Source organism: Wyeomyia smithii, chromosome 3 (assembly GCF_029784165.1).
Source record: "Wyeomyia smithii strain HCP4-BCI-WySm-NY-G18 chromosome 3, ASM2978416v1, whole genome shotgun sequence".
Taxonomy (NCBI): domain Eukaryota; kingdom Metazoa; phylum Arthropoda; class Insecta; order Diptera; family Culicidae; genus Wyeomyia; species Wyeomyia smithii.
The window spans coordinates 247771182-247792649 of NC_073696.1; the positions used below are offsets into that span (position 1 = coordinate 247771182).

Below are 21468 nucleotides of genomic sequence, written 5' to 3' on the forward strand. Positions count from 1 at the left end.
GGCCGTTTCCATTGATTGACGAATGAAGGCTGTGCCTTCCAATGACCGGACGGAAGAAATCCTCCTTTCCAACTTGAGCATTTGCAACTCCGATGACGACTTTTACGTCGTGTTTTAAGTACTAGTCATAGGTTCGTTTAGCTTTTTATAGAACTCATCTTTGATTTCATCGGATTTATCGTTTGTTGTTTAAACTATAATTAGTTGAAGAATTTGCCCTTAATGCTCAACACGCATATACGGTCACCTACGAGCCTCCACCGGATAACTCTAATAGGTAGAGGTATTGGTTTACAATTTACAGCGTTTTTTTTTTCTGCACTCCAACATTTTCTCTATTCGGCTTTCCCATGATTTATGTAAACCTCATTTGTAAAATGTTTGTTTTATCAGAGCTCTGGTAATTTTTTCAGTTTTTATTTTTATATTGCTTATCTGAATGTGGTTTTAACCCTCAAAACCCCATTAAGTGAGCACGACCGTGCGGTCGAGGATACACAAAATGTTGTCCAGGATCGACGAAAGAATTTTAATAATTATGCTTTCCGGATTTATGAACTCATTCTACTCATGCAGGAACAACTGCAGAGTAGAAACAATGTAATAATGAGTAAATTGACTCGCAGTCGACAAACAGCCACGCGTGAAAAGGTTTAGTACATTTAATGGGGCAATTCGCAGGATAGACAACAATCTCGGTTACAAACAGTGGCTTCGTCAAATTTAGAAGGCTAATTTGCGATTACACACAGCGAGTATTTTTTGCTTGTTTCAACAAGTTGTCAAGAGTTGTTATAACTTACAAAAAGGGCACAGTGCAAAAGTTGCAGCATCGTTATGGAAAAACTTATTCTACTGGCTCGAGAGCTTGCTCTTACACTGGGTTCATACCTGTGTAAGTCGTCATTTCCGAGAAGTTGCCCGACGTTGTTAACTTGAATAGTAAAAAGTACTCTCTCGGGGTTTCTAAATACCGTTGCCGCTTTGCAGGGAACTTTCTCGTGTGTTGTATGTATAACACAACTAGGCTTGGCGAGTTTAAATTATCATTGACAGAATCCAGGATTCATTACTGTCAACTTTCGTATGTTAATTATTCGCGTTTCATTCACATCCGTCAAATGGGTAATTTTAATATTTATTCTCCTCCCGGTGGGAGTCAAACATAACATCCAACCCTAGTGAAACCAAAGTGCCAACCCGCTGCCGTAAGCATGAGGCTGTAAGTAGGTTTGCGGTTTCGCCCGGTAAACAGTCGCATAGCACATGTACCTAAGACCCACGAGCACCACTCGGCTTTGGTTAGTTGACTAGCTAGTAGCTACACTACTGGCTCTCCAACATGGTCCCCGGAGTGAGTGCAGGCAGGTGTGTGCGGTTCCGAGTTCACCTAGAGTCGCTTTTGCTTTTTCAACTTCTTAGCTCCGCTGCAGATGTATGTCTGAAGCGCCCTACTGCCGGCCAAAAGGCCAGTCGTTGAGTTACACATGTGAAGCGGCGGCGGCACACAGTGTGGAAGCGCAAGTGATTATGTGATTGTGTGCCCAGTGTGTGGCGGTGTATTCAGATTTGAGCTTTGTGGCGAAATCCCTTTCCGACGGTGAGGCTGAAACGGTGATAACATGTGCATTTGAAAGCAACTTTGGAAGCGGAAACAGTATGCATCCGGTTGACTTGCAGAAAATGCTATTAAGAGATAGTAGTTTTTAAATCCAGTAGATAATCATTTGTATGTTTGAAACAGTGGCTTTGAATGCTCATTTGCTATGCTAAATTTCATCATCAGTTTCAATTATGGAACTGGCGTTTAGAAGCATTTTACCACCATTCTGAACTCTTGTTATGTTATCGTTCTCTCTCCACCTTAATTTCTTTCGATTTGTAATTTTTAAAATTCGATTTCTATACACAAGAAAACGTTCGTGATTCATAAAAAAACAACCCGGTAATAAGCAAGCATATCGAAAAATTTAAGAAAACATCGAGCCAAACATGACGTTTTTAGTGCGTGTTGAGCTGGAAATATTTTCCAATGTCTTTTACATTGTTCTGCGCTGGTTCCGCCCATCTCCGCATATGGCATTGGAACATCTCGAAGAATCTCGCAGAAATACAATTACCGTGAACCGAGTAATCGTTTTATTGTTGATAAATATGTTAAACACCATATGCTACTTTTAAGTACGGCCGAAGTAGTTTATATTAAAAACTTCTTGCATAACCATATTTAAAGATTCCCCCCGTTTTCCGACCGCAGCATTATTGAAAGGTCGGCCTCGGGCAGCGCCACGGAATACGGAATGGAAATGCACCGAGCGCAGAAAATTAATATACAGTTCGGCTGTTCGCAGGCGTGCATTGTTCCGTCATTATCCTGATGCCTGGGACCGGACGTTTGGCGTATGAATCTTGATCGTAAATACGGTCATTTTCATTCAGCGGATGCGATCACAGACGCGGGCAGACCGCGAGGGTAATATTTTGTTCCGTCGCAGGACGAACGAAGTGGACGACACGGATGCCAATAATGATAAATTGCTCCACTGAGCGATGCTTTTATTCCGGCTACTCAAGGAATGAATGGACTCTAACTAAACGAAGTTAAGGCAAAATGAGCGAGAAAGCTGTAAAATTGAAGGGAAGTCCGTTTTAAGGTCGCAATAATACGACAAAGAGTCACATTAAAAAACATCATTCGCTACTAAACTTATACTATCGATTGATAGCGATAAAAATCTTTACTAGCACACACAACATGCCACAATCGCAGGACCCATTACAGAGCCGATAACCTTAAAAATAATAAGAATTTTACGCGTATACCGGGAGCTCGAAAGGTACGATGAGAACAGGCAGTAAAATATCCCCCCTTTATGGTGCGGCAATATCCTCTGGCGATACGCACTCGAACGAGATCCGCAATTCCTGGCAGAATAAGTGCAGCAGCAGGCAGACAGACAGGCGGACAGGAGCAACGCCTGGGGGCGCAATATCCGACCGATGGTGAAACGATGAAGTGTTTCGGCGGTAAACGCCAAAGTTATGCTGTACGTGTTGATTTGAAAGGGAGATGATGCTCCTCTCTGGCCGGAAAAGTTTTTTTTTCCGCGAAAATAAAGCTCCCGCGTGCATGTGTGTAAGGTGCGACTAGGTAATCAGGCAATATTCACTCGGAACAGGTGTCAACCCGGTTGGGTAGCGTTTTTGTGTCGTTACGATAGAGTTTTTGCAATGCAAATTAGACTGATAGTCATTATGCAAAGTCGGATCGAGTAATCACAACGATTTGATACATTTAATTCACAACGTTTTTGTTTGTGTGCTTGTACATGAATAAAAAATGATTATGAAGTTGATTTTGTATCACTGAACGATGAAATAACTTAATAAACACATAAAACTGAGATCGAATGGTACATAAAGCTGACCTAATCTTGTGTACAATATCCAATATACTCAAGTAATTTCGGTCCTGTAGAGAACACATGGATAACAACAGCGATGAATCCGTCCTAACAAAATAAATGCATTTTGTATCTCCTCGCCTCTTTCTTCAGCAGTCTTACAAACTTCGTCATTCATGCCAGCCCAGTTGCCTCTGCATGCAAATATATTTTCGGTTTATTTGTTTTCGTCTGGTTCTTCATTTGTAGCAAACGAATCCGAACAAAACAAATCTCATCCGGTCTTTTCCTACGGATTACTCGGTCCGTTACCTGGAAAAATATACAATGAACACAAAAATAAAGGGCTTCACCTATAATTTTGCCTCATTTTGCCGTTTTTCAGCCGCTTTCAACTTAATAATGGTACACCAGAATACCTTAAAAGTCCAAAGTGTTGTTCTGATCCAACAAATTAATTTGATCCTTTTTGCATTATCCAGGTTTGAGATGTATTTCATTTACAAGGAAAATGAAATGAACTTAAAATAACAAGACAACAAGGACAATAGTAATGAGGGTTGATAATACCGACACCATTTTTTAAGTACTAGATTCTGAGCTCTAGTAGACAAACTGCAGAATTTTATCAGTTAGATAATTTAAAAAAATAAAAGTTAACAAATTCGCATTCAAACCTTCAGGTCAAACACTATCAAACGCTTTTCTATGTCCAGGAGAGCAGCTCCAGTAGAAAAACTTTGATTTGTTAGCTCGTATCATGTTAGTAACTCTGAGCAATTGATGAGTAGTGGAATGCCCATGACGAAATTCAAACTGTTCATCTCAAGAGTTCCGAAATTATTATTTCTCAAAAGAGTAAGTCTATGTTAGATCTCTTTCTGCCATTGGAATTACTGGACAGATTTTTGACGATTGGACAACTAACCATATAAATTCTAGTTTTATATGGGCCGTGGATATTTCACAAACCCTCCTCCCCTTCCTAAGCTGTCCACGTGGAAGGAAGGATTGCAAATCACCTTTGAAATTATGTTTGTGCTCGCGTGTGCATTTCAATTGGATATTTGGTTTTTCTATACCACTCTCACTTCACCCGCAAATTATACATAGCATTAACATTATTCAAAAATGATGAAAGACATTGCACAGTGGTCTAATAAGGCAAAAAGTGGAACTTAATTCCAACTAACTTTTAAGTAACTTTTACAGAAAATACTCTGCAACGCTGTACTCAATGGAGATAGGAATTTTGTTTGTTCAGCAGAGAATCATATTTTTGTACTTTCTAAAATTTTGCCGAATAAACCATTCCTCTATCTCTTAACACAAAAAAGTTAGTATTTTGAATATATGAAAACTTACTGTAACATATGCTCGCCATACTCTTATATGGGTGAATTGGGACAAATGGAACCTACAAGAGTTTATAGTACTTCAGCTTAACTTTAAGGAAAGGTATTGACATCATGATTCCCCTTGTTCCTTTGCAACCTATACGTTCTTGAAATTATCGAAAAAATAAGCTAAAATATGATATAACTTTATAAGGGAAAGTCCTGGAGATATACGGTCTTTGACAAAAATGTGTGTTTTGTGTGCCCTAACAATTCCTCCGAACAACACGATCGTGTAAACTGCAATTAACAATGTTAAGTACAAAAAACAAAATTTCAAGTAAGCCCCATGTAAGACACTTTATAACTTTGTACCGAAAAAAGAAAAAAGGTTTTTCAATTGTTCAGCAAAGTTTCATATTTTTGAGTTTTCTACAACCTTGCTAAATAAACTATTCTGTTATCTCTTAACACAAAAAAGTTATTTTTTTTTATTTTTAGTATAGTAAACTTTTCATATTTTTTGATAATTTGCGATTATGCGGGTTATTCATACGAACAATTGTTCCGAAGACACTTTAAATGTAGGATTAAGGTGAAAGGCGCTATGGAATTAAGTTCCAATTTTTGCCTTATTGGACCACTGTGCATTGCGGTTTAAATAAATTTGATAGTTTACTGACTGGTTTAATCTCGTGGTTTTTATTTCATTCGAATTACTTGCGAAAAGGCTATGCCAATTAATTTGGCCAAAGTAAATTTAATCTCATTAACGCACAGTGGTTTAAAACGCGAAAAACGTGATCGTCAGCATTTTGAGTATAAAAATGCCATTTAAACGCTAAAGGATATTTGACAAAGTTTTTGTAGATCTTAAGAGGCACCTTTTGATGTAAATAAATTTTTGATTAATTCACCTAAAAGTGAGATAAATTATATTTTTATTTACTTATCAAACCCAAAAGAAGTTTTCAGCGAAGTTGTAGACAATTTTATGTAGAAAAACTTGAAGACACTTTGGTTCTACCTCTTGAAAATCGACCACATACAGGTAGTTTTATACACAGACATTCTAAAAGATTCTAAAAATCGAAAAATACCAAAAACTTTTTCTAATGTGATTTTAGAGGCCTACTATGTTCTAGATATTTCTTCATATTTAAAAAACACATCATTCTGTCGAACAAACCTTGGGCAAATCTTCAACTTTTTCATGGGGTTTAGGACATTTCAGATAAAAACATGCCCTTTTTCAGAATGAAATTTCTCTAAAAGCTGCAAAAACAACAGTCTTCACTCGAAAGATTGGAATTAGTACTAGCATCCCCAGGTGGTTTCACTAGTTTCTTGCAGTCTCTTAAAGACTTGGGCGTGGGTAAAAAATATTAGTTTTTTTTGGTTTTTCAGCGTTTTTTTATGTTTTTTTCGTCGAAGATGTACAAAATCGAAACGATTTTTGATTTTTTATTAAAAAGTACGAAAAGCATTTATGTTTAGGGCACCATTCATTATTTGGAAACATGAAAATAGAAAAAAAATTTTTTTTTCCGAATTTTTTTTTGTATTTTTTATTCTTTGTCACTAGTGTATTTTATTATCAACAAAATTAGCACGTTTCACGTTTTTACAATGCTTGATTCTTAAAGAAAAATGTCAGCCCAGAGACAGATGCTTTTATTTTAATAAATTTGTCCATACGAAGGTCTCTCGGTATGAATAAGGTACCTCCGTATGGGCAAAATGAAAAAAGGTGTATCTATCTCTGAGCTGACATTTTCTTTTCAGAATTCAACCATTGGAAAAACGTAAATGAATGTTGCTGATTTTGTTGCAACAAAAAAAAAACCTTGGCATCTGCATACACTAGTGACATAAAAATTTTTCCGAAAAAAAAAATATTTTTTTTCTATCTTTATGTTTCCAAATAATATACGGTACCGTAAATATTAATGATTTTCGTACTTTTTAATAAAAAATCGAAAATCGTTTCGATTCTGTACATCTTTGAAGAAAAAAACATGAGAAAACGCCGAAAAACAAAAAAAAATATTTCTTTTTCACCCACGCCCAAGTCTTTAAGAGACTGCAAGAAACTAGTGAAACCACCTGGGGAAGCTAGTACTAATTCCCAACTTCGAGTGAAGACTGTTGTTTTTGAATTTTTTTTTGCAGCATTTAGAGAAATTTCATTTTGAAAAAATACATTTTGCCTTTCTCCTAGAAAGGTATAGCAATCACTGTAAAAACCGAAAGTATAAAAGTGGTCGCAATGGCCGAATGTCATATATCACCCGACTTCTTCGACGAACTGAGCATTTTCTGTATGTATGTATGTATGTGTGTATGTGTGTATGTGTGTGTGTATGTGCAACTTTTCTTTCTCACTCAATTTTCTCAGAGATGGCTGGACCGATTTTCATAAAATTAATTGCAAATGAAAGGTCTAGTTGCGCCATAGGTTGCTATTGAATTTCATTGTAATCGGATTTTTAGTTTAAAGGTTATGTATCAAAACGTAAAAATCACGAAACATCAATATCTCAGAAACCACACAACCGATTTCAATAAAACTGGTTTCAAAAGATTGTGCTGTCTCTAGAACCCTTAACTTTTGAATTTCGTTATGATTGAACATATGGTTCAAATGTTATGTAAAGAAAAGTTATCCTGAGGTTGTTTAAACTCACTCATTTTTCTCAGTGATGGCTAAACCGATTTTCACAAAATTAGTGTCAAATGAAAGGTCTAGTTGCCCCATAGGTTGCTATTGAATTTCATTGCAATCGGATTGTAACTGTGTCCGTTGTTCATAAAAATGTGAAATCACATAATGAAAGTAAACATATTGACTTTCTCCTAACGATCACTGGCTAATTAAAAGGTAGAAAAATGATTGAAATGGCCGAATGTCATATACTACTCAACGCAGTTCGACGAATCGAGCATTTTCTGCATATATGCATGTATAGGTGTATATGTTTGTGTGTGGGTGTGTACGTGTGTATGTGCACCTTTCTTTCGCACTCACTTTTCTCAGAGATGGTCTGACCGATTCTTTCTATCTTGGTGTCAAATGAAGGGTCTATTTGCCGCTTAGGTTGCTATTGAATTTCATTGTAATCAAACTTTTAGTTTTGGCGCTGCGTCAGAATGTGAAAAACGCTCTTACATCTCAGAAGCTATGAACAAGGTTGAATTCAAATAAATGGGCTTTCAAACCCTTAAACAATGAATTTCATAATGTTTAAACATGTGGTTTGAAAGTTATAGAAAGAAACGAAACCCACAGACCGTTTAAAAATATAGCTACGATCAAAATATGTGGCCTGAACATCATTTAAATTTAATATTGTACTATTTCAATGTTTGCGGCCTTGTTCGGGATTGAAGTTGAAATTAAAAGTCATTTCTATCATTTCACTTTTTGCCTTTCTCCTAGAAAGGTATAGCAATCACTGCAAAAGGGTATAAAAGTGCTCAAAAGGGCCGAATGTCGTATACCACTCGACTCAGTTCGACGAGCTGAGCATTTTCCGCATGTGTGTGTGTGTGTGTAACGCTCTCCCAATCTCACTCGATTTTCTCAGAGATGGCTTAATCGATTTCAATGAAATCAATTGCAAATGAAAGGTCTAGTTGCCCTATAAGATCCTATTGAATTTTATTGTAATCCGATTTCTAGTTGAGAGGTTATGTATCAAAATGTAAAAATCACGAAACATCAATATCTCAGAAACTACCCAACCGATTTGAACAAAATTAATTTCAAATAAATGGGTTACCTAAAAAACCCTCAACTTTTGAATTTTAAGAAGATTGAACATATGGTTCAGAAGTTACAGAAAGAAACGTGTTCCGATTTTCATAAAATCAGTGTCACATGGAAATTCTTGTTGCCCCATAAGACCCTAATGATTTTTTTTTGCGAACGGATTATTACTTTTTCTGTTATGTTTTTAAAAATGTGAAATCCAGCTAAGAAAAGAAACATATTCTGATGACTACTTGGGCTCACTCACTTTTCTCAGAGATGGTTGACCCGAATTCCACAGGATTAGTATCAAATGAAAGGACTAGCTGCCTTATAACACCCTATTGAATTTTGCGGTAATCGGAATGTAACTTCATCTGTAATGTATCGAAATGTGAAAATCACTAAACTTCATTATCTTAGAAACTACACAACCGATTTGAACACTATTGATATCGAATGAACGGGATAGTTAAGGGTTAACTGATGAATTATGATTAAACATGTGGTTTCAAAGTTTGGCTCCCCCATACGTTCCCTTTTCATTTGATTGTAATCAAACTTAAGCAACCGTTATGTTTTAATATGTAAAACAACGAAAGTCTATTATCTCAAGTATTACACGACTTATTTGAACATAACTAGTGTCATACAAACGAGTCATCTCTCAAACTTACAAATAACAAACTTCATAAAAATTTGATATACTGTTCAAAAGTTTTGTAAAGTGAAGAAATTCAAAGACTATTCAACACTATAGCTGCTTTGATCAATATATATGGCCTCAACATGATTGAAATGTAGTATCGTACTAATTGAACGTTCCCGGTATCGCTCGTGATTAAATTATTCGAAATTAAGAGTCATTTCTTATATTTCACTATTTCTGAAGCACTAACATTACGTCAAATTTCATATTATATACTTCAATTTCAACATCAATATTTTAGAACCCAAATGAATATACCTTTTTGGATTTAAGCATTCATGTAAATCTATTTTTACAAATAATAAGTTTGAATGAGAAAGGCTGAGTCTGACCGCTAGGTGGATTAATTTAGGTTTTTTATCTAAAATGTCCTAAAACCCTATGAAAAAGTTGAAAAGTTGCCAAAGGTATGTTCGGCAAAAATTTATTTACATCAAAACATGCCTCTTGAGATCTACAAAAACTTTGTCGAATACACTTTAGTGTTTAAATGGCATTTTTCTACTCAAAAGGCTGACGATCACGTTTTTCGCATTTTAAACCACTGTGCAACGGTTTGGTCGTTGGTGTGAGCATTTAAGGCAACCTTAAACGGCTTGGTACATCTTTTCAGTCATATAGTGAGTCCATTATGATCCATAATGGTAAGTGGCATTCGATTTGATTTCTACGGCAATTTAATAGCTGACTTTATTGTCAGAAGCATACGATTATTGGGGACCCTTCTCTGGAAGGTCGAAAAATTACCATTTTTCGTGATTTTTTTTCCAATATTTAGAGTAAAATGAAGTGTTCGGGTATTTTGCTATTGATTAGGGTATATTTGAAGATTTATTTCGCATGCCGTCGATGCAAATATAGTGAGTATCACGCTGTTGGCAGCTGGAAACGTGGATGCTTTCTTTAAATCAGTACCTAACTGGTGGTCAGTTTTACTCAGCATCTACTGGACTGATTTGGCTGAAAATTTTTTGGCATTAAAATGGATTATCTAACTTGAAACATAGCCGTTTTTTAAAATCCCAAGATTTGCCAAAATGGCGGCCATTTTAGTCAAAAAAAACTTTTAATGAAAAATCACTATTTAAAAACACATAAAACATTGAAAAATTCAGATATCAAAATACGGCTATGTAAGCAGTTAAACAATGCAATTTTCACATGCTGAAAAAAATTACTGTCAAATCGGCCCAAAAGATGCTGAGAACAACTTACCACCAGTTGAAAGCGTATGGTTTCGAGAACAACGCTCCCAACAGCGTAATACTAACTATATTTTCACCCACACGGCATGCAAAATACATCAGTAGCCAAAATACCCGATCACTTCACCTTACCCTAAACATTTGGAAAAAATCACAAAAATTCATTAATTTTTGAAAATTTTAAATTAAGATGCAAATGGTTACCACAACGGGCGAAATTTGCTTCTTTTTAAAAGCAATTTGATTTCAGAATTTAGTTTCAATAACTTTCATTTCGCCGGTTTCTTGCTCAGGCAGAACATTGAACAAATTTTCTCTGCAAACGTCAGAAGTGTCAAAGAGAGAAATCTCCCTCTATCTTTTCGTGACAATGCGTGGCTTATTTTTCTACGCAGTCTTTTAAGGTGATACGAAAAAGATTAAAAACAAATGTGAAATTCAAAAAAATGTAGTCTTTCGTAACATTTGTGGGCGCTGAATGTTGATCGTTGTCTAAGCTGACGTCGAGAAGGATAGTAGGGTAGGGAACGGCTTAAGCAGTAGCGCCTATTTTAATCAGTCGAAGAAAACAGACCTCAAACTCCTGAATTTTGATCAATATCGACAATTTTTATGATGGAAACGAAAACTTTGATTGTCTAGCTGTTTTACGAATATGAGAAATACCGTTAATCACAAAGAAATCTGTGAACAATTGCAATTGAAACAAATCGACCTATATTGCAGCCATTCAGGAGCCAGTTCGGGTGCTGAAAACAAAATAGCCTGCAATACATATGGAAACTGCTTAAAATAGGTTCGGGGTGATTGGAATAGTGTCCCTCGATTGGTAACTTTGATTGATGATTGTTAAAGTTTGCTAACTTAGTTTTACAACCTGGAAACAAGTTCTGACAGAGAAAACGATAGATAACAGATTGATATACTACTGTTTGAGTTTCACCCAACACATTTCGAGTATTCCGTCTGAATACACAGGCGATTCCTAAAGCTGCTTAAAATATGTTCCCTACCCTACGTTCATCCGAGTTGATTTCGTGCGTACACTCAAGGTATTTATTTCGTACCGGATGTGTTGGAGTCATCACATTTGACAACTTCAGAGCACTATATAAACTTTGGAGTCTTCCACGATTCTCAACTACTCGGAGAATATTATGTCAAACAAAAATCTCCGGAACACTTTCTCAAACTCAATTACTAAATTTGTTGGAAATTTTTCAAACCAATACTCAGAATGGCCAGCAAACAGGGAAAACCGGGTAGAAACCGGATATTTTGCAAAGTCTGCGTCGGATAAATAGAAACTCAAACTCCTAAATGGCGAGATATAGATGGGCTTTGCTTTTCTGGATATTTTGTTTTACTCGAATTTTTCTTCCTTCTCACTCGCACTGATCAGCGTTTCAATAATAAGTGCCGATTAAACGTCAAAAGAACTACAGCTTTACATGACAAACGTAAAAATAAAAATGGTATGACATTAGTCCATCTAATATTACCCCAAACCATATCAAACTGAGGATTCAAACCTCCCTCCCCAGAAACTTCAACCTTTTTTTAAATATAAGAGTTCTGCATAAATGTTTATTAGGGTGTTAATGTATGAGAATGTATGAAAAAAAATCTATTTTCGAATTTCGTTTAGTAGAAGGAAGGTTCAAAAGCTTCGTCTTCTCGAAAAAAGACCTCATGCGAAAATTCTGCACTTCAAGACGAGGAGCGTCAACGCACTCAAAATTTCACTCATTTAACCGATAAAAAATGCATAGAAATTGTCGAAATGAAATTGCAAAATTGATTTAAATCGTTTTTTTTTTGCAACAAAATGTCTTAGAAATGTATAACACTTAGAAATATACTATTGTATCGAAAAATAAATAACAGACCGCCATGACCGTTGCCAACACACGGCAGAGCTTTTTACTGTAGGAAGTACCGGCCAGTGTACTTCCTTTGATACTTCCGCTATCGCACAAAGGCCACTTTTCACTATAGGAATAAGTAGTGCCTCTGCATCCACCGCTGACGCAGTTACCACCATTACCGCTGTTGGTGATTACTGCAGCTACCGCAGCTGGAACTCGAAAATATTAACTTTCCAAACTAGGTATTTGAATTGTCCTCAAAAGGACTATTTGTTGTTTAGAATATTTCTGTGCTATCCCTGACAATGGAAATAAAGCATTCTTCTTCGCGCTGAAAGTTTGCATTCCAGAATGTTAGTGTGTTGTCAGAATAAGGCAACTTTTCATCGGATGAAGTGCCGGTTGATGTACCTACAACTGATGCTGCCCGCTACCGCACAAAGGCAACTTTTTACTAGAGGAAAAGCCGATGCACCAGCTGGCCTTACCACACAAAGGCAACTTTTTGAAAGAGTAAGTAGGTACCATTGCACCTACTGCTGCTGGCGCTTCTACCACCGCTGCTGATACATGCTGTAGCTACCACTGTTGCTATCCGCTTCCACTGCTGCTGCTGAGGACTGGCCTAGTTACCATCCAGAGCTAATATGACTGGTTCAGGCAGATTCAGGCTCTCATATAGGCTAAATAGTACCTTTTACCAGGTATATAATTCTGTCGAACGTGCTCGGGAAAGTAAGCATTAAGCGACCAATCAGAGGTCGAATTCTACGTTTTAACACGGCTTGACAGTTATGATGTAGTACAGTGTTCCTAGGGGTACGAGAAAGCCTCCAGGGGGTACGCGGAAGGAAAATCAGTAATGGCGAACAAAGCAATTTTTTTATAATACTTCATTTGCTGTTTAAACTTGCTCTTAAAACATGACTGCAGCAATCAAAATAATCATAATTTAATTTGAAACCTTTACTAGACTACCACAACATGATCTACCACTGCTCTCTCGCACTCGGCGAGAACATTCCAAGCCAGGGGGTACGTTTGATTCGGAAAATATCGACAAAAAAAGGTTGAGAACCGCTGATGTAGTACAATAGTTCGAATAATCAAATTACAATTTTCTGCATTTGGGCGGATGCAGATGATTTTCCAATCAAATGCTGCAAGAACAAAGGCAATTCATTGAAAACTAACCGACCTAACAGCATTTGAAATTAGACATATTTTTTATTATTTCCCTTTGTCAGATTTTCATTTTTCATCCCTACACGCAAAAGTTCAAGCTTTAATCATCCAATGTGTCCTTTCAATTCGCACAGAATTTGCTCTGACTTCGCACAACCAATGCGTGATACGCATAACGCAAAAGTTGTATAAGGAATACATTGACAGAGATCAAAATCAGAATATGTATCATATACACAAATCGTAATGTCTCGGTAAACTTCGGCTTCGGGCGAACGATCAGTTTCGAGGCGCTCAAAAAACCGTTCTTTACTTTCGCGAGCCGGTGCGTACCAACGCCTCGTGCATCCCTAAAAATCGTCAGCAACCGAAACAGCCAATAGCGAGCCTTGTTGCCGCGGAAGTTATTGACGCTGGTGCCAGTAACGCAGAACCGAATACATGTGAATGAAACCAGAGTCATAATTAAATGCAAAATGTTTTGGACTAATTTCATGTTTTTGTTTATTGTTAATGATTGAATGATGTTTTCAAATGACCTGATTCATGGAAGTGAATCGATCAGACAATAATTTCTTCAATGGAGTCAGTACCCAACTTATCAGTATTGATTGCTGGTTGCACTGTTTTCACGATGCCAACCTTCTGAACATCGGCTGATGCTTTATAGGTGTAGTGGTTTGGAGCTGCGCAATACATTCAAAATATGCTAGAGTATCAAATGCGTTATGCCCAACGCACATGCGTTGTACTGGTTCCAATTTTAATCAGTAAATGCGCTAATTTCGCTCATAAATGATCTGGTTATGCACACTCCAACTTTTGCGTGTACGTAGTCTTCCTGAGAGTCGTAGTTCGACGTCAAAAATTGTTAAAATGACTTGCTAGAAGAGTTTTCCAGCTCGGAAATTTTCTGATTTCCAGAAAGCTGATTTAAAAAAAATGAGGACAACACGACATCCGGATCTATGCTTTTCTAAGATTTATGGATTTTATTTTCATGGAATACATGAAAATTTTACCCTAGTAGTAGTTGTGAACATTCTCATAACTGTAATCTTCAAGCATCTATAGTTCTGAAAAGAACCGATTCCATAATCTTCAGTATGAAATTCGTGCTACAGAATGCTGATCGCACCACCACCGATAGTATTGAATATTGGCCGTGCATGAAATTTGTTCTCCGCTGTGCCCTCCAGACTGGAAGCTCCAGTAGCTGCAGCGTAGGATGGTAACTGTTGCTGCCGTATGCAAAATAAAGGTAACATGCTCCGCACTGCCTGGAAGTTGACTCGTATGCAGGTCTCGTTTCTCAATGTCGCGTACCTCTAACAGCTATACTCCACTCGCTGTTGAGTGACAAACTAGACTGAAGCTGAATTTTCTACACGCAGTCTTTTGTATCGAGTTCAGCGTAGATTTTTACCATTAGGGCGTGGCCACACAGCTTGGAGAAAGAGGAACAAACCAAAACACTTTGTTGAGACAAAATATGTAGGCAGTGGAATTTATTTCGTCCATGTTATTGTTATCTGTGCTCGGGAAGCAAGCCAATAACGTGTTTTTCTTGTCCTAGTAGACAGATTCTCCAAAATTTTGACAGGCCAAATTTGATACTCGGTTAAGAAATAAAACAGCAAGAAGCATTTCATTTTGTGGGAACCCAGGTAGGGTACTTATATGGTAAAAACTTCGTAGAACCTGAACCCCCCCCCCCCGCCCTTCGACCTTTCCTGCTGCTATAAACAGTCTTATAAGGAGAAATGGTTTATTCCCACTGGTTAAGAGCATTTCAAAAGTTTCAGTTGGCTGAATTGGGGCTATCCTTGTTTTTAAAAGCAATAGAGCCTGAAAAGGTACCCGGGTACCCTGCCGAGTACCCAACGGCTTTTTTAGTCTTAGGACATGAATGAATTAAAATTTAAAATCTCTCCAAAATTATAGAAAAAAAATATTCTGCCAACATTAGCAAGACCGGCACTAGATTTTTTGATGCTTCACAACTTTACCAAAGACACTGGAGAGCTAGGGAGTCCATAAAAATTCTTGTAGCTGTTTCAATTTGAGTGTGTCGAATTAAATGCTGAAAAAAAATTTTTTTTCAACACTACTAGTGTGCCGGCGTCGGTAGGATTCAAATCAAAAGTAACCTGTTATATCGAATTTATACACTCAACTGGACTAAGTAAACCAATTTAGGCCAAAATTCTAGGCGCACATAGCATCTAAAATATGTTGTAGAGGTTACATCTGATAAAAATCTTACTGACGGCGATGCACTGGTAGTGCTGGCAGATAAAATGATTTCAGTATTAAATTCAATATGCTCAACTTTGAACAGCCATAGCATTTTTTGGGACATCCACACTCTTTAGTATCTTCGGAAAAGTTGTTAAGCATAAAAAACTACCTTTTGTTATAAAACGTATAGTTTAGGCCATATTGAGCTAGGTAGGTTTTACCGCACGAATCTTCATGCAAATTTGAAATGCAGTGCTTCAAGCGGAGACAAAACCAATCGACTTCAGATAAAATGGGGATCATTTTGATCCCAAATTAAACAGAAAAACTTGGTTCTGGCTTTGTGTTATCAAGTTTCTTTTTTTCCATATAACGACACCACACTCTAATATCCAACACATAAACTTAACTGGAGTGTTTTTGTTTCCTGTATAGACTTATCTTATCACTGCGACCAGAAAGGTTGATCTATTGTGGTTTTGCCCGGAAGTCTGTTGTATGTCGCATTCCCAGTATTAGCAAAACTATTTAGAGTGAGTGATATGCTTATTATTCATCCGTGCTCGTGTGTAAGTTTTACACTTTCTATTACGCTAACTGCTCCACTATCCCAGCCTTGTTCCTTCTACCAAGTATCGCCATTTATCATTCCCTGGTAATATTTCAACTATGTGTCCTTCTGGCCAACTTAAACATAAGAGGGACTTATTTTGTCAAGAGATAGTCTTAATATTACTTTAGTTCAACGAGAAGGAAGGTCAAGCGGGGAGTCATGCCAAAGTTTTTTGACATAGAGTGGCTCTGATTCTACTATAATTCGAACACGACCATCCGCTTGCCAAAGCGGACCTTGCGGCTACGCAGCTCCCCTAACGGGATTGTTGCACAAACATAACTTAAAATTTCATTTTCAAAAGATTAAAAATTTATGAATAAAAACGTATTGGAACAGTTTCATGACAAGCTGACTATTTTTTTTAAGTTTTTCTCAGAGACTTCAGATTATCTTTTCGGTACGAAAGTTTCACAGAAAATGCCTATATGACCTTTATTTGTTTTAGAGCTATGATTTTGAGAGAAGTTTTTCGAGAAAATTATTTAATATTAAGGATCACCATTATCAATCATCTTACATTTCATTTTTATTTTTGCTCTTTTCCGGTTACAGATTAGCGCATGAAGACCAAGAAACAATTAGCCGCGGCCGCTGCAGCGGCAGCAGCAGCCGCTGAAAAGAAAGCCGCCAGCACATCTACTACTAGTACCAGTACATCCACTGCAACAGCCGTCGCCGTGTCCAGTGTAGCACCTAATCCCGTCAAGAAACCACTCAAACGACTCCAAACGAAAGCGAAAGAAGTTTCATTTGTCTCGAGTCAGCCGTTAAAACCACTATCCCAGCCGAGCACATCAAAGACTAAAGTAGCAACGTCTAAGCCTCCCGTTGGCCCCAAATCCCCAGTCTTTGCGAAGCTTGACACGACTGGCGCTCGTACGTTATCTCCAGCGGGAAAAAGTTCATCCTCTGTTGGCAAGGTATGCAAACCTACCAAAAACGATGCCACCACAAATCCAGTAAGCCATTCCGAGACGACGTCTGCTTCGAAGGTGGCAGCCAGCGTTAAAAAACCGGATCCCATTAAAAGTAAAAAACCCTCGCCCAACGCCGAAGGCGTCAAAAAATCCACCACCGGAGATAAAAAGAAGATTCAGAAAGAGCTCAAGAATCTTGGCATCACCGACGGAACAATCCATCAAATCGATGCGGCCACGGTTGAATGCAACCCGTCAATCAGTGAGATGGTGAAAACCAAATCGCGTGCCACTGTCAGTCAGCAGAAATATAATGAAACAAGCTCGCTGGGTGGTTCTTCGGCGTCGACTGCGAAGGCCACTGCCAGTGGCCCCAAACCGGAAACAACTTCCACAAACAACGAGGCCAGTAACAAGCCAACGGAAGTCAGCACAATCGCCGCCACACCCATTGCGACAAGCAAAAAACGTGCAGGCACTCATCCCACCAGCAGTACACAGAAAATTAAGGATGCTGCAACGCAAAAGACTGTGCCGGACAGCGGCAAACGCGGCGAGATTGCATCCGAAGGTGGGAAAACAAAAATCGTCCCCACCACGACGTTGTTGGCTACTCCACAACCGCCAGCAAACACTGCCATAGCCGCCGTTAAGGAAGTTGTCAAAACGCCACCGACCAAATTATGCGATAGCAAAAGTAAAGCGAAAAAACCCGAAAACAACGATGATAATAATGATGCTACCGCGGACCAGCATAAAACTACCAAACGCAACACGGGTGCCACGCTGGTGGCGAATACTCCCAAGGCTAAGGCCAGAACTAAAAAGGTAATTCTAGAAGAAAGAAAAGCGGCAGAGGCGGCCCGGTCGAAGGCTGTGACGGAGGTACCGTCAGCTGCAGCCGGTTCCACCACATCTCTTTTAGCTGCTTCTGCTGTTGTTAATGCTGGCACTAAACATACCGACGATAAACAAAAGATTGAAGAGGAAAAAACATGCTCCCTTGGTGATCTCGAGCCGGACGACCGGCATGAGGCCGATGTTCAGAGTCGCATCGAAGACATTGTGAAGGCTCTGGAGCAAGAGGATGACGACGAGCAGCACGGTGCAGGAGGGCTGGCTATCCATCCAAAAGTGGGACCGTTTAAGACGGAACCACCGATTCGGCTGGAAGAACAATCCTCTGCTACGAAAGAGAAGACCACTAAGAAGGCAACGGCTAAACCGAAAGGGTCTAAATCGCAACGAAAGGCGCCGACAAAGAAGAAACCCACCGGCGGTGAGAAGTTGGAAGCCAAAGATGAAATTCAAAAGAACTCAATTACGACAGAAAATAATCCATCCGCTGCTAAGACCGAGGTGGCATTATCGAAACACATTCCGAGTGATGATGTCAGTGCTGAAAAGGGCCCGGAATCGATTAGTAAAGGCGCTTCGACGCCGGCAGCCAAACGCAAATATGTTAGAAAACCTAAAACAGCGGAATCCACTGTTAAAAATGTTGGCGCCGCTGCGTCAAAAAAATTAGATCAGAAAAAGAGTAGCGTTCCGGAATTGATTCCTATTCGCCCAGGATCGCAAAACACTCAAGAAAAAGACGCACAAAATTCGACTGAAAACACAACAACTGAAGTTCCCCCATTAGGTGGCTCTGCACCTTCAGAAAAAACCAACGAGAGAGAAGTCGTCAAACAACCCGGCTCTCCCGACCCACCCAAAACATTGCGGTCTTCTACGGAAAATGACGATGATTTGCCACTCAACCAACTCAAAGATAAGACCAAATCAAAAAGTGAGTCCCCACAAGTTTTCACGACCCCCGCTCTTGCTCCAACCACTGTTTCGGCGGAGCCTGTCGGTTCATCGATTATAAACCCGGAGCCAACGACTCCACTGTTAGCAAGTTTACTCACTAAACCTGCCAAATCGAGAAAAAAATACGTTCGAAAGAGCCCAGTTAAACAATCTCTAAAAGTCCCTTCAAGTGTCACCACTAAAGACACCAAAAACGATAAAAAGTCGGAGAAGAAAGATGTGTACGATTTTGACGATTCGGAGAGTGACATCGAAACGCCAGTTAAAGGAGGAAAACCAACTTTCAAACGAAAACCTCTGGAATCAACGTCAACAATAAAAGATGAGGAAGACGATGAGAACAGCGAGGAAGCACTTGGTGCGACAAAATCTATCACAGACGAGAAAGAATCTCACGTAAAACCGGAGAATAAGACCGAAAATGATGAAAGTGATGGTGCGAAAGATACTAAAAAATCGCCCAAAAAGAGTTCGGAAAGACTGAGCACTCCATCCTTCAACTCCGACCAGTCGGACGATGACGTCGATCAGGATCCGGACGAACGTCCACGAACCCCAATCAGCCGCAAAGTGAAGCAGGAAGTTCGCGACAGTTCCGAGGACGAATCGGACGGCTATTCCTCTGAGGAGTCTGTACGCACACGAATTGTGAAGAAGCAGTTAACGGCGAAAACGCGACACCTGAAGCTGTACGGTTTCTGGTCTGGTCCGAAACGTCACCGGGTCGCATCACTGAACGCAATCGCCAAGGTACACTGTTTGTATGAGAATGAAACACGAGCGGCTCTGGAGGCCAGTTTGATGAAGCAAGCGACTTCCAGAGCGGCAGCCTCAACAACGACAACGACGGTGTCAGCAACGGCAACAACGACGTCGTCAACAGCAAAAGCTACCACCAGTAAAGCGGTTAAGAAAGAAAAAACTGACGATGATGACGAGCGCAAGCACGAAACTGGTGCTACGACACGAGAAGATAAAGATAAAAGTGATAAGAAAGAAAAGACCGACGAGAAGAGCCAGAAGGAAACCAAGTCGACAAACGTGAAGGAAGAGAAAAAGAAACCAACGAAATCAGTTACAATAAAGGAGGATAAGAAGAAAGAAACGAAGAAAGCAGACCCCAAGGAAGACCGCAAGGATTCCCGGAAGAAAGAGAAGCAAAAGGAGGAAACGGAAAGCGAAAGCGAGAGTGAAGAATCGGAGGAGGAAGTTGTAACTCGGTAAGTGGATTTTATAATAATATCTTTTACGAAAGGGACTCTTATTGTTGAAAATCGAAAACATTGTTTGAAGAATGAATGGAACTAAAATCCTTTAACAAGAATTTTACAACTTGTGATAAAATTAACTGAAACTAAGAAAACTAATGATCCTAAAAACTAGAAAGGCAAGTAAATTCTCTGTTAAGTTGAAATTTGAGTTTAGGTTTGTTTGAAGCTAGTTGAATATAAAACTGCAAGAGTTCTTCGGAAATAATTTACAACAGGAACATGAACTAAACAATGTCACTCAAATAATAAAAATAGTTTTAAATGGTATAAAATAAGAAAGATATTGCATAATGAGTATTAAACCAGCAAAACTTGTTTAAGCTATCGAAAATAATAATTATTTTTTAATAAGATTTGCAACACCAAAATGATATAAAATCGAGGAAATTGGAGAAATATTTCATTTAGGTTCTTGTATCGACAATTGGTTGGCAATTTAAAATTATCCATTTTTTCGTTCAATTTGGAACTAATTTCATACATTTGAAACCATTTTAGAGCCTGAGATGTGTGATGAATTCCTAAAAAGTCCTTACCCAATCGATGGCAGCGTTTTTATTGCTTTAAGCTCAATAACTAGTCGTTTCCAAACGAATTTTCAACAGCTCCAAAAGCTCCTCAGTTAAAACCTTTAGTGCACTAATGCAGCCCTATTTAAATGTGATTTGGACCAACGATGGGATTCTTTTAGCTCTATACTAATTTTGATTTGTCGCGGATATTTTTGGCTTGAATAAGGATTATTCTCCCTTTTCTTACTCCCTTCATCTCTGTACTTCAGAAGCACTTTTTGGTATTTTCCTGATCTTTTGTAACCTCAAGATTTAATTCGAAACTTATTTAAACTATAGATCAAATTATCTAAGGATATCTTGCGGCTATGAGCTGTATTTTATATGCTTTTTTGGACCTTCAAAAGTTTTTCTAGATTCCGATATTTTTTTTCGTCATCTGGATTCCGATATTAGTTTTAAGTTGTTTTTTTATTTCCAAGATTATAAAAGCTAACCAAGAGTGGAGGGGTAGGAATAATTAACACCTAGTTAGACGAAAAAAGGAATATCCTGAATAAAAATTTGCATGCAACCTGCAACGTTCCAAACCTACATGCAAATGAATGTTGGGAAATAACAAAATAAAATAATTTCA

General features: G+C 38.4%; 1 protein-coding gene across 1 annotated transcript in view; it reads left to right on the plus strand.

Annotated features, from left to right (window-relative positions):
* The window catches only part of LOC129732755 (platelet binding protein GspB-like), a 430282-nt gene that overhangs the window by 19024 nt on the left and 389790 nt on the right, over positions 1-21468 (plus strand). The window contains exon 2 of the mRNA XM_055693943.1: positions 16869-20268. Within this exon, the coding sequence (XP_055549918.1) occupies positions 16877-20268 (3392 nt within the window). The 5' untranslated portion in view covers positions 16869-16876. The remainder of the gene's footprint in view (positions 1-16868; positions 20269-21468) is intronic.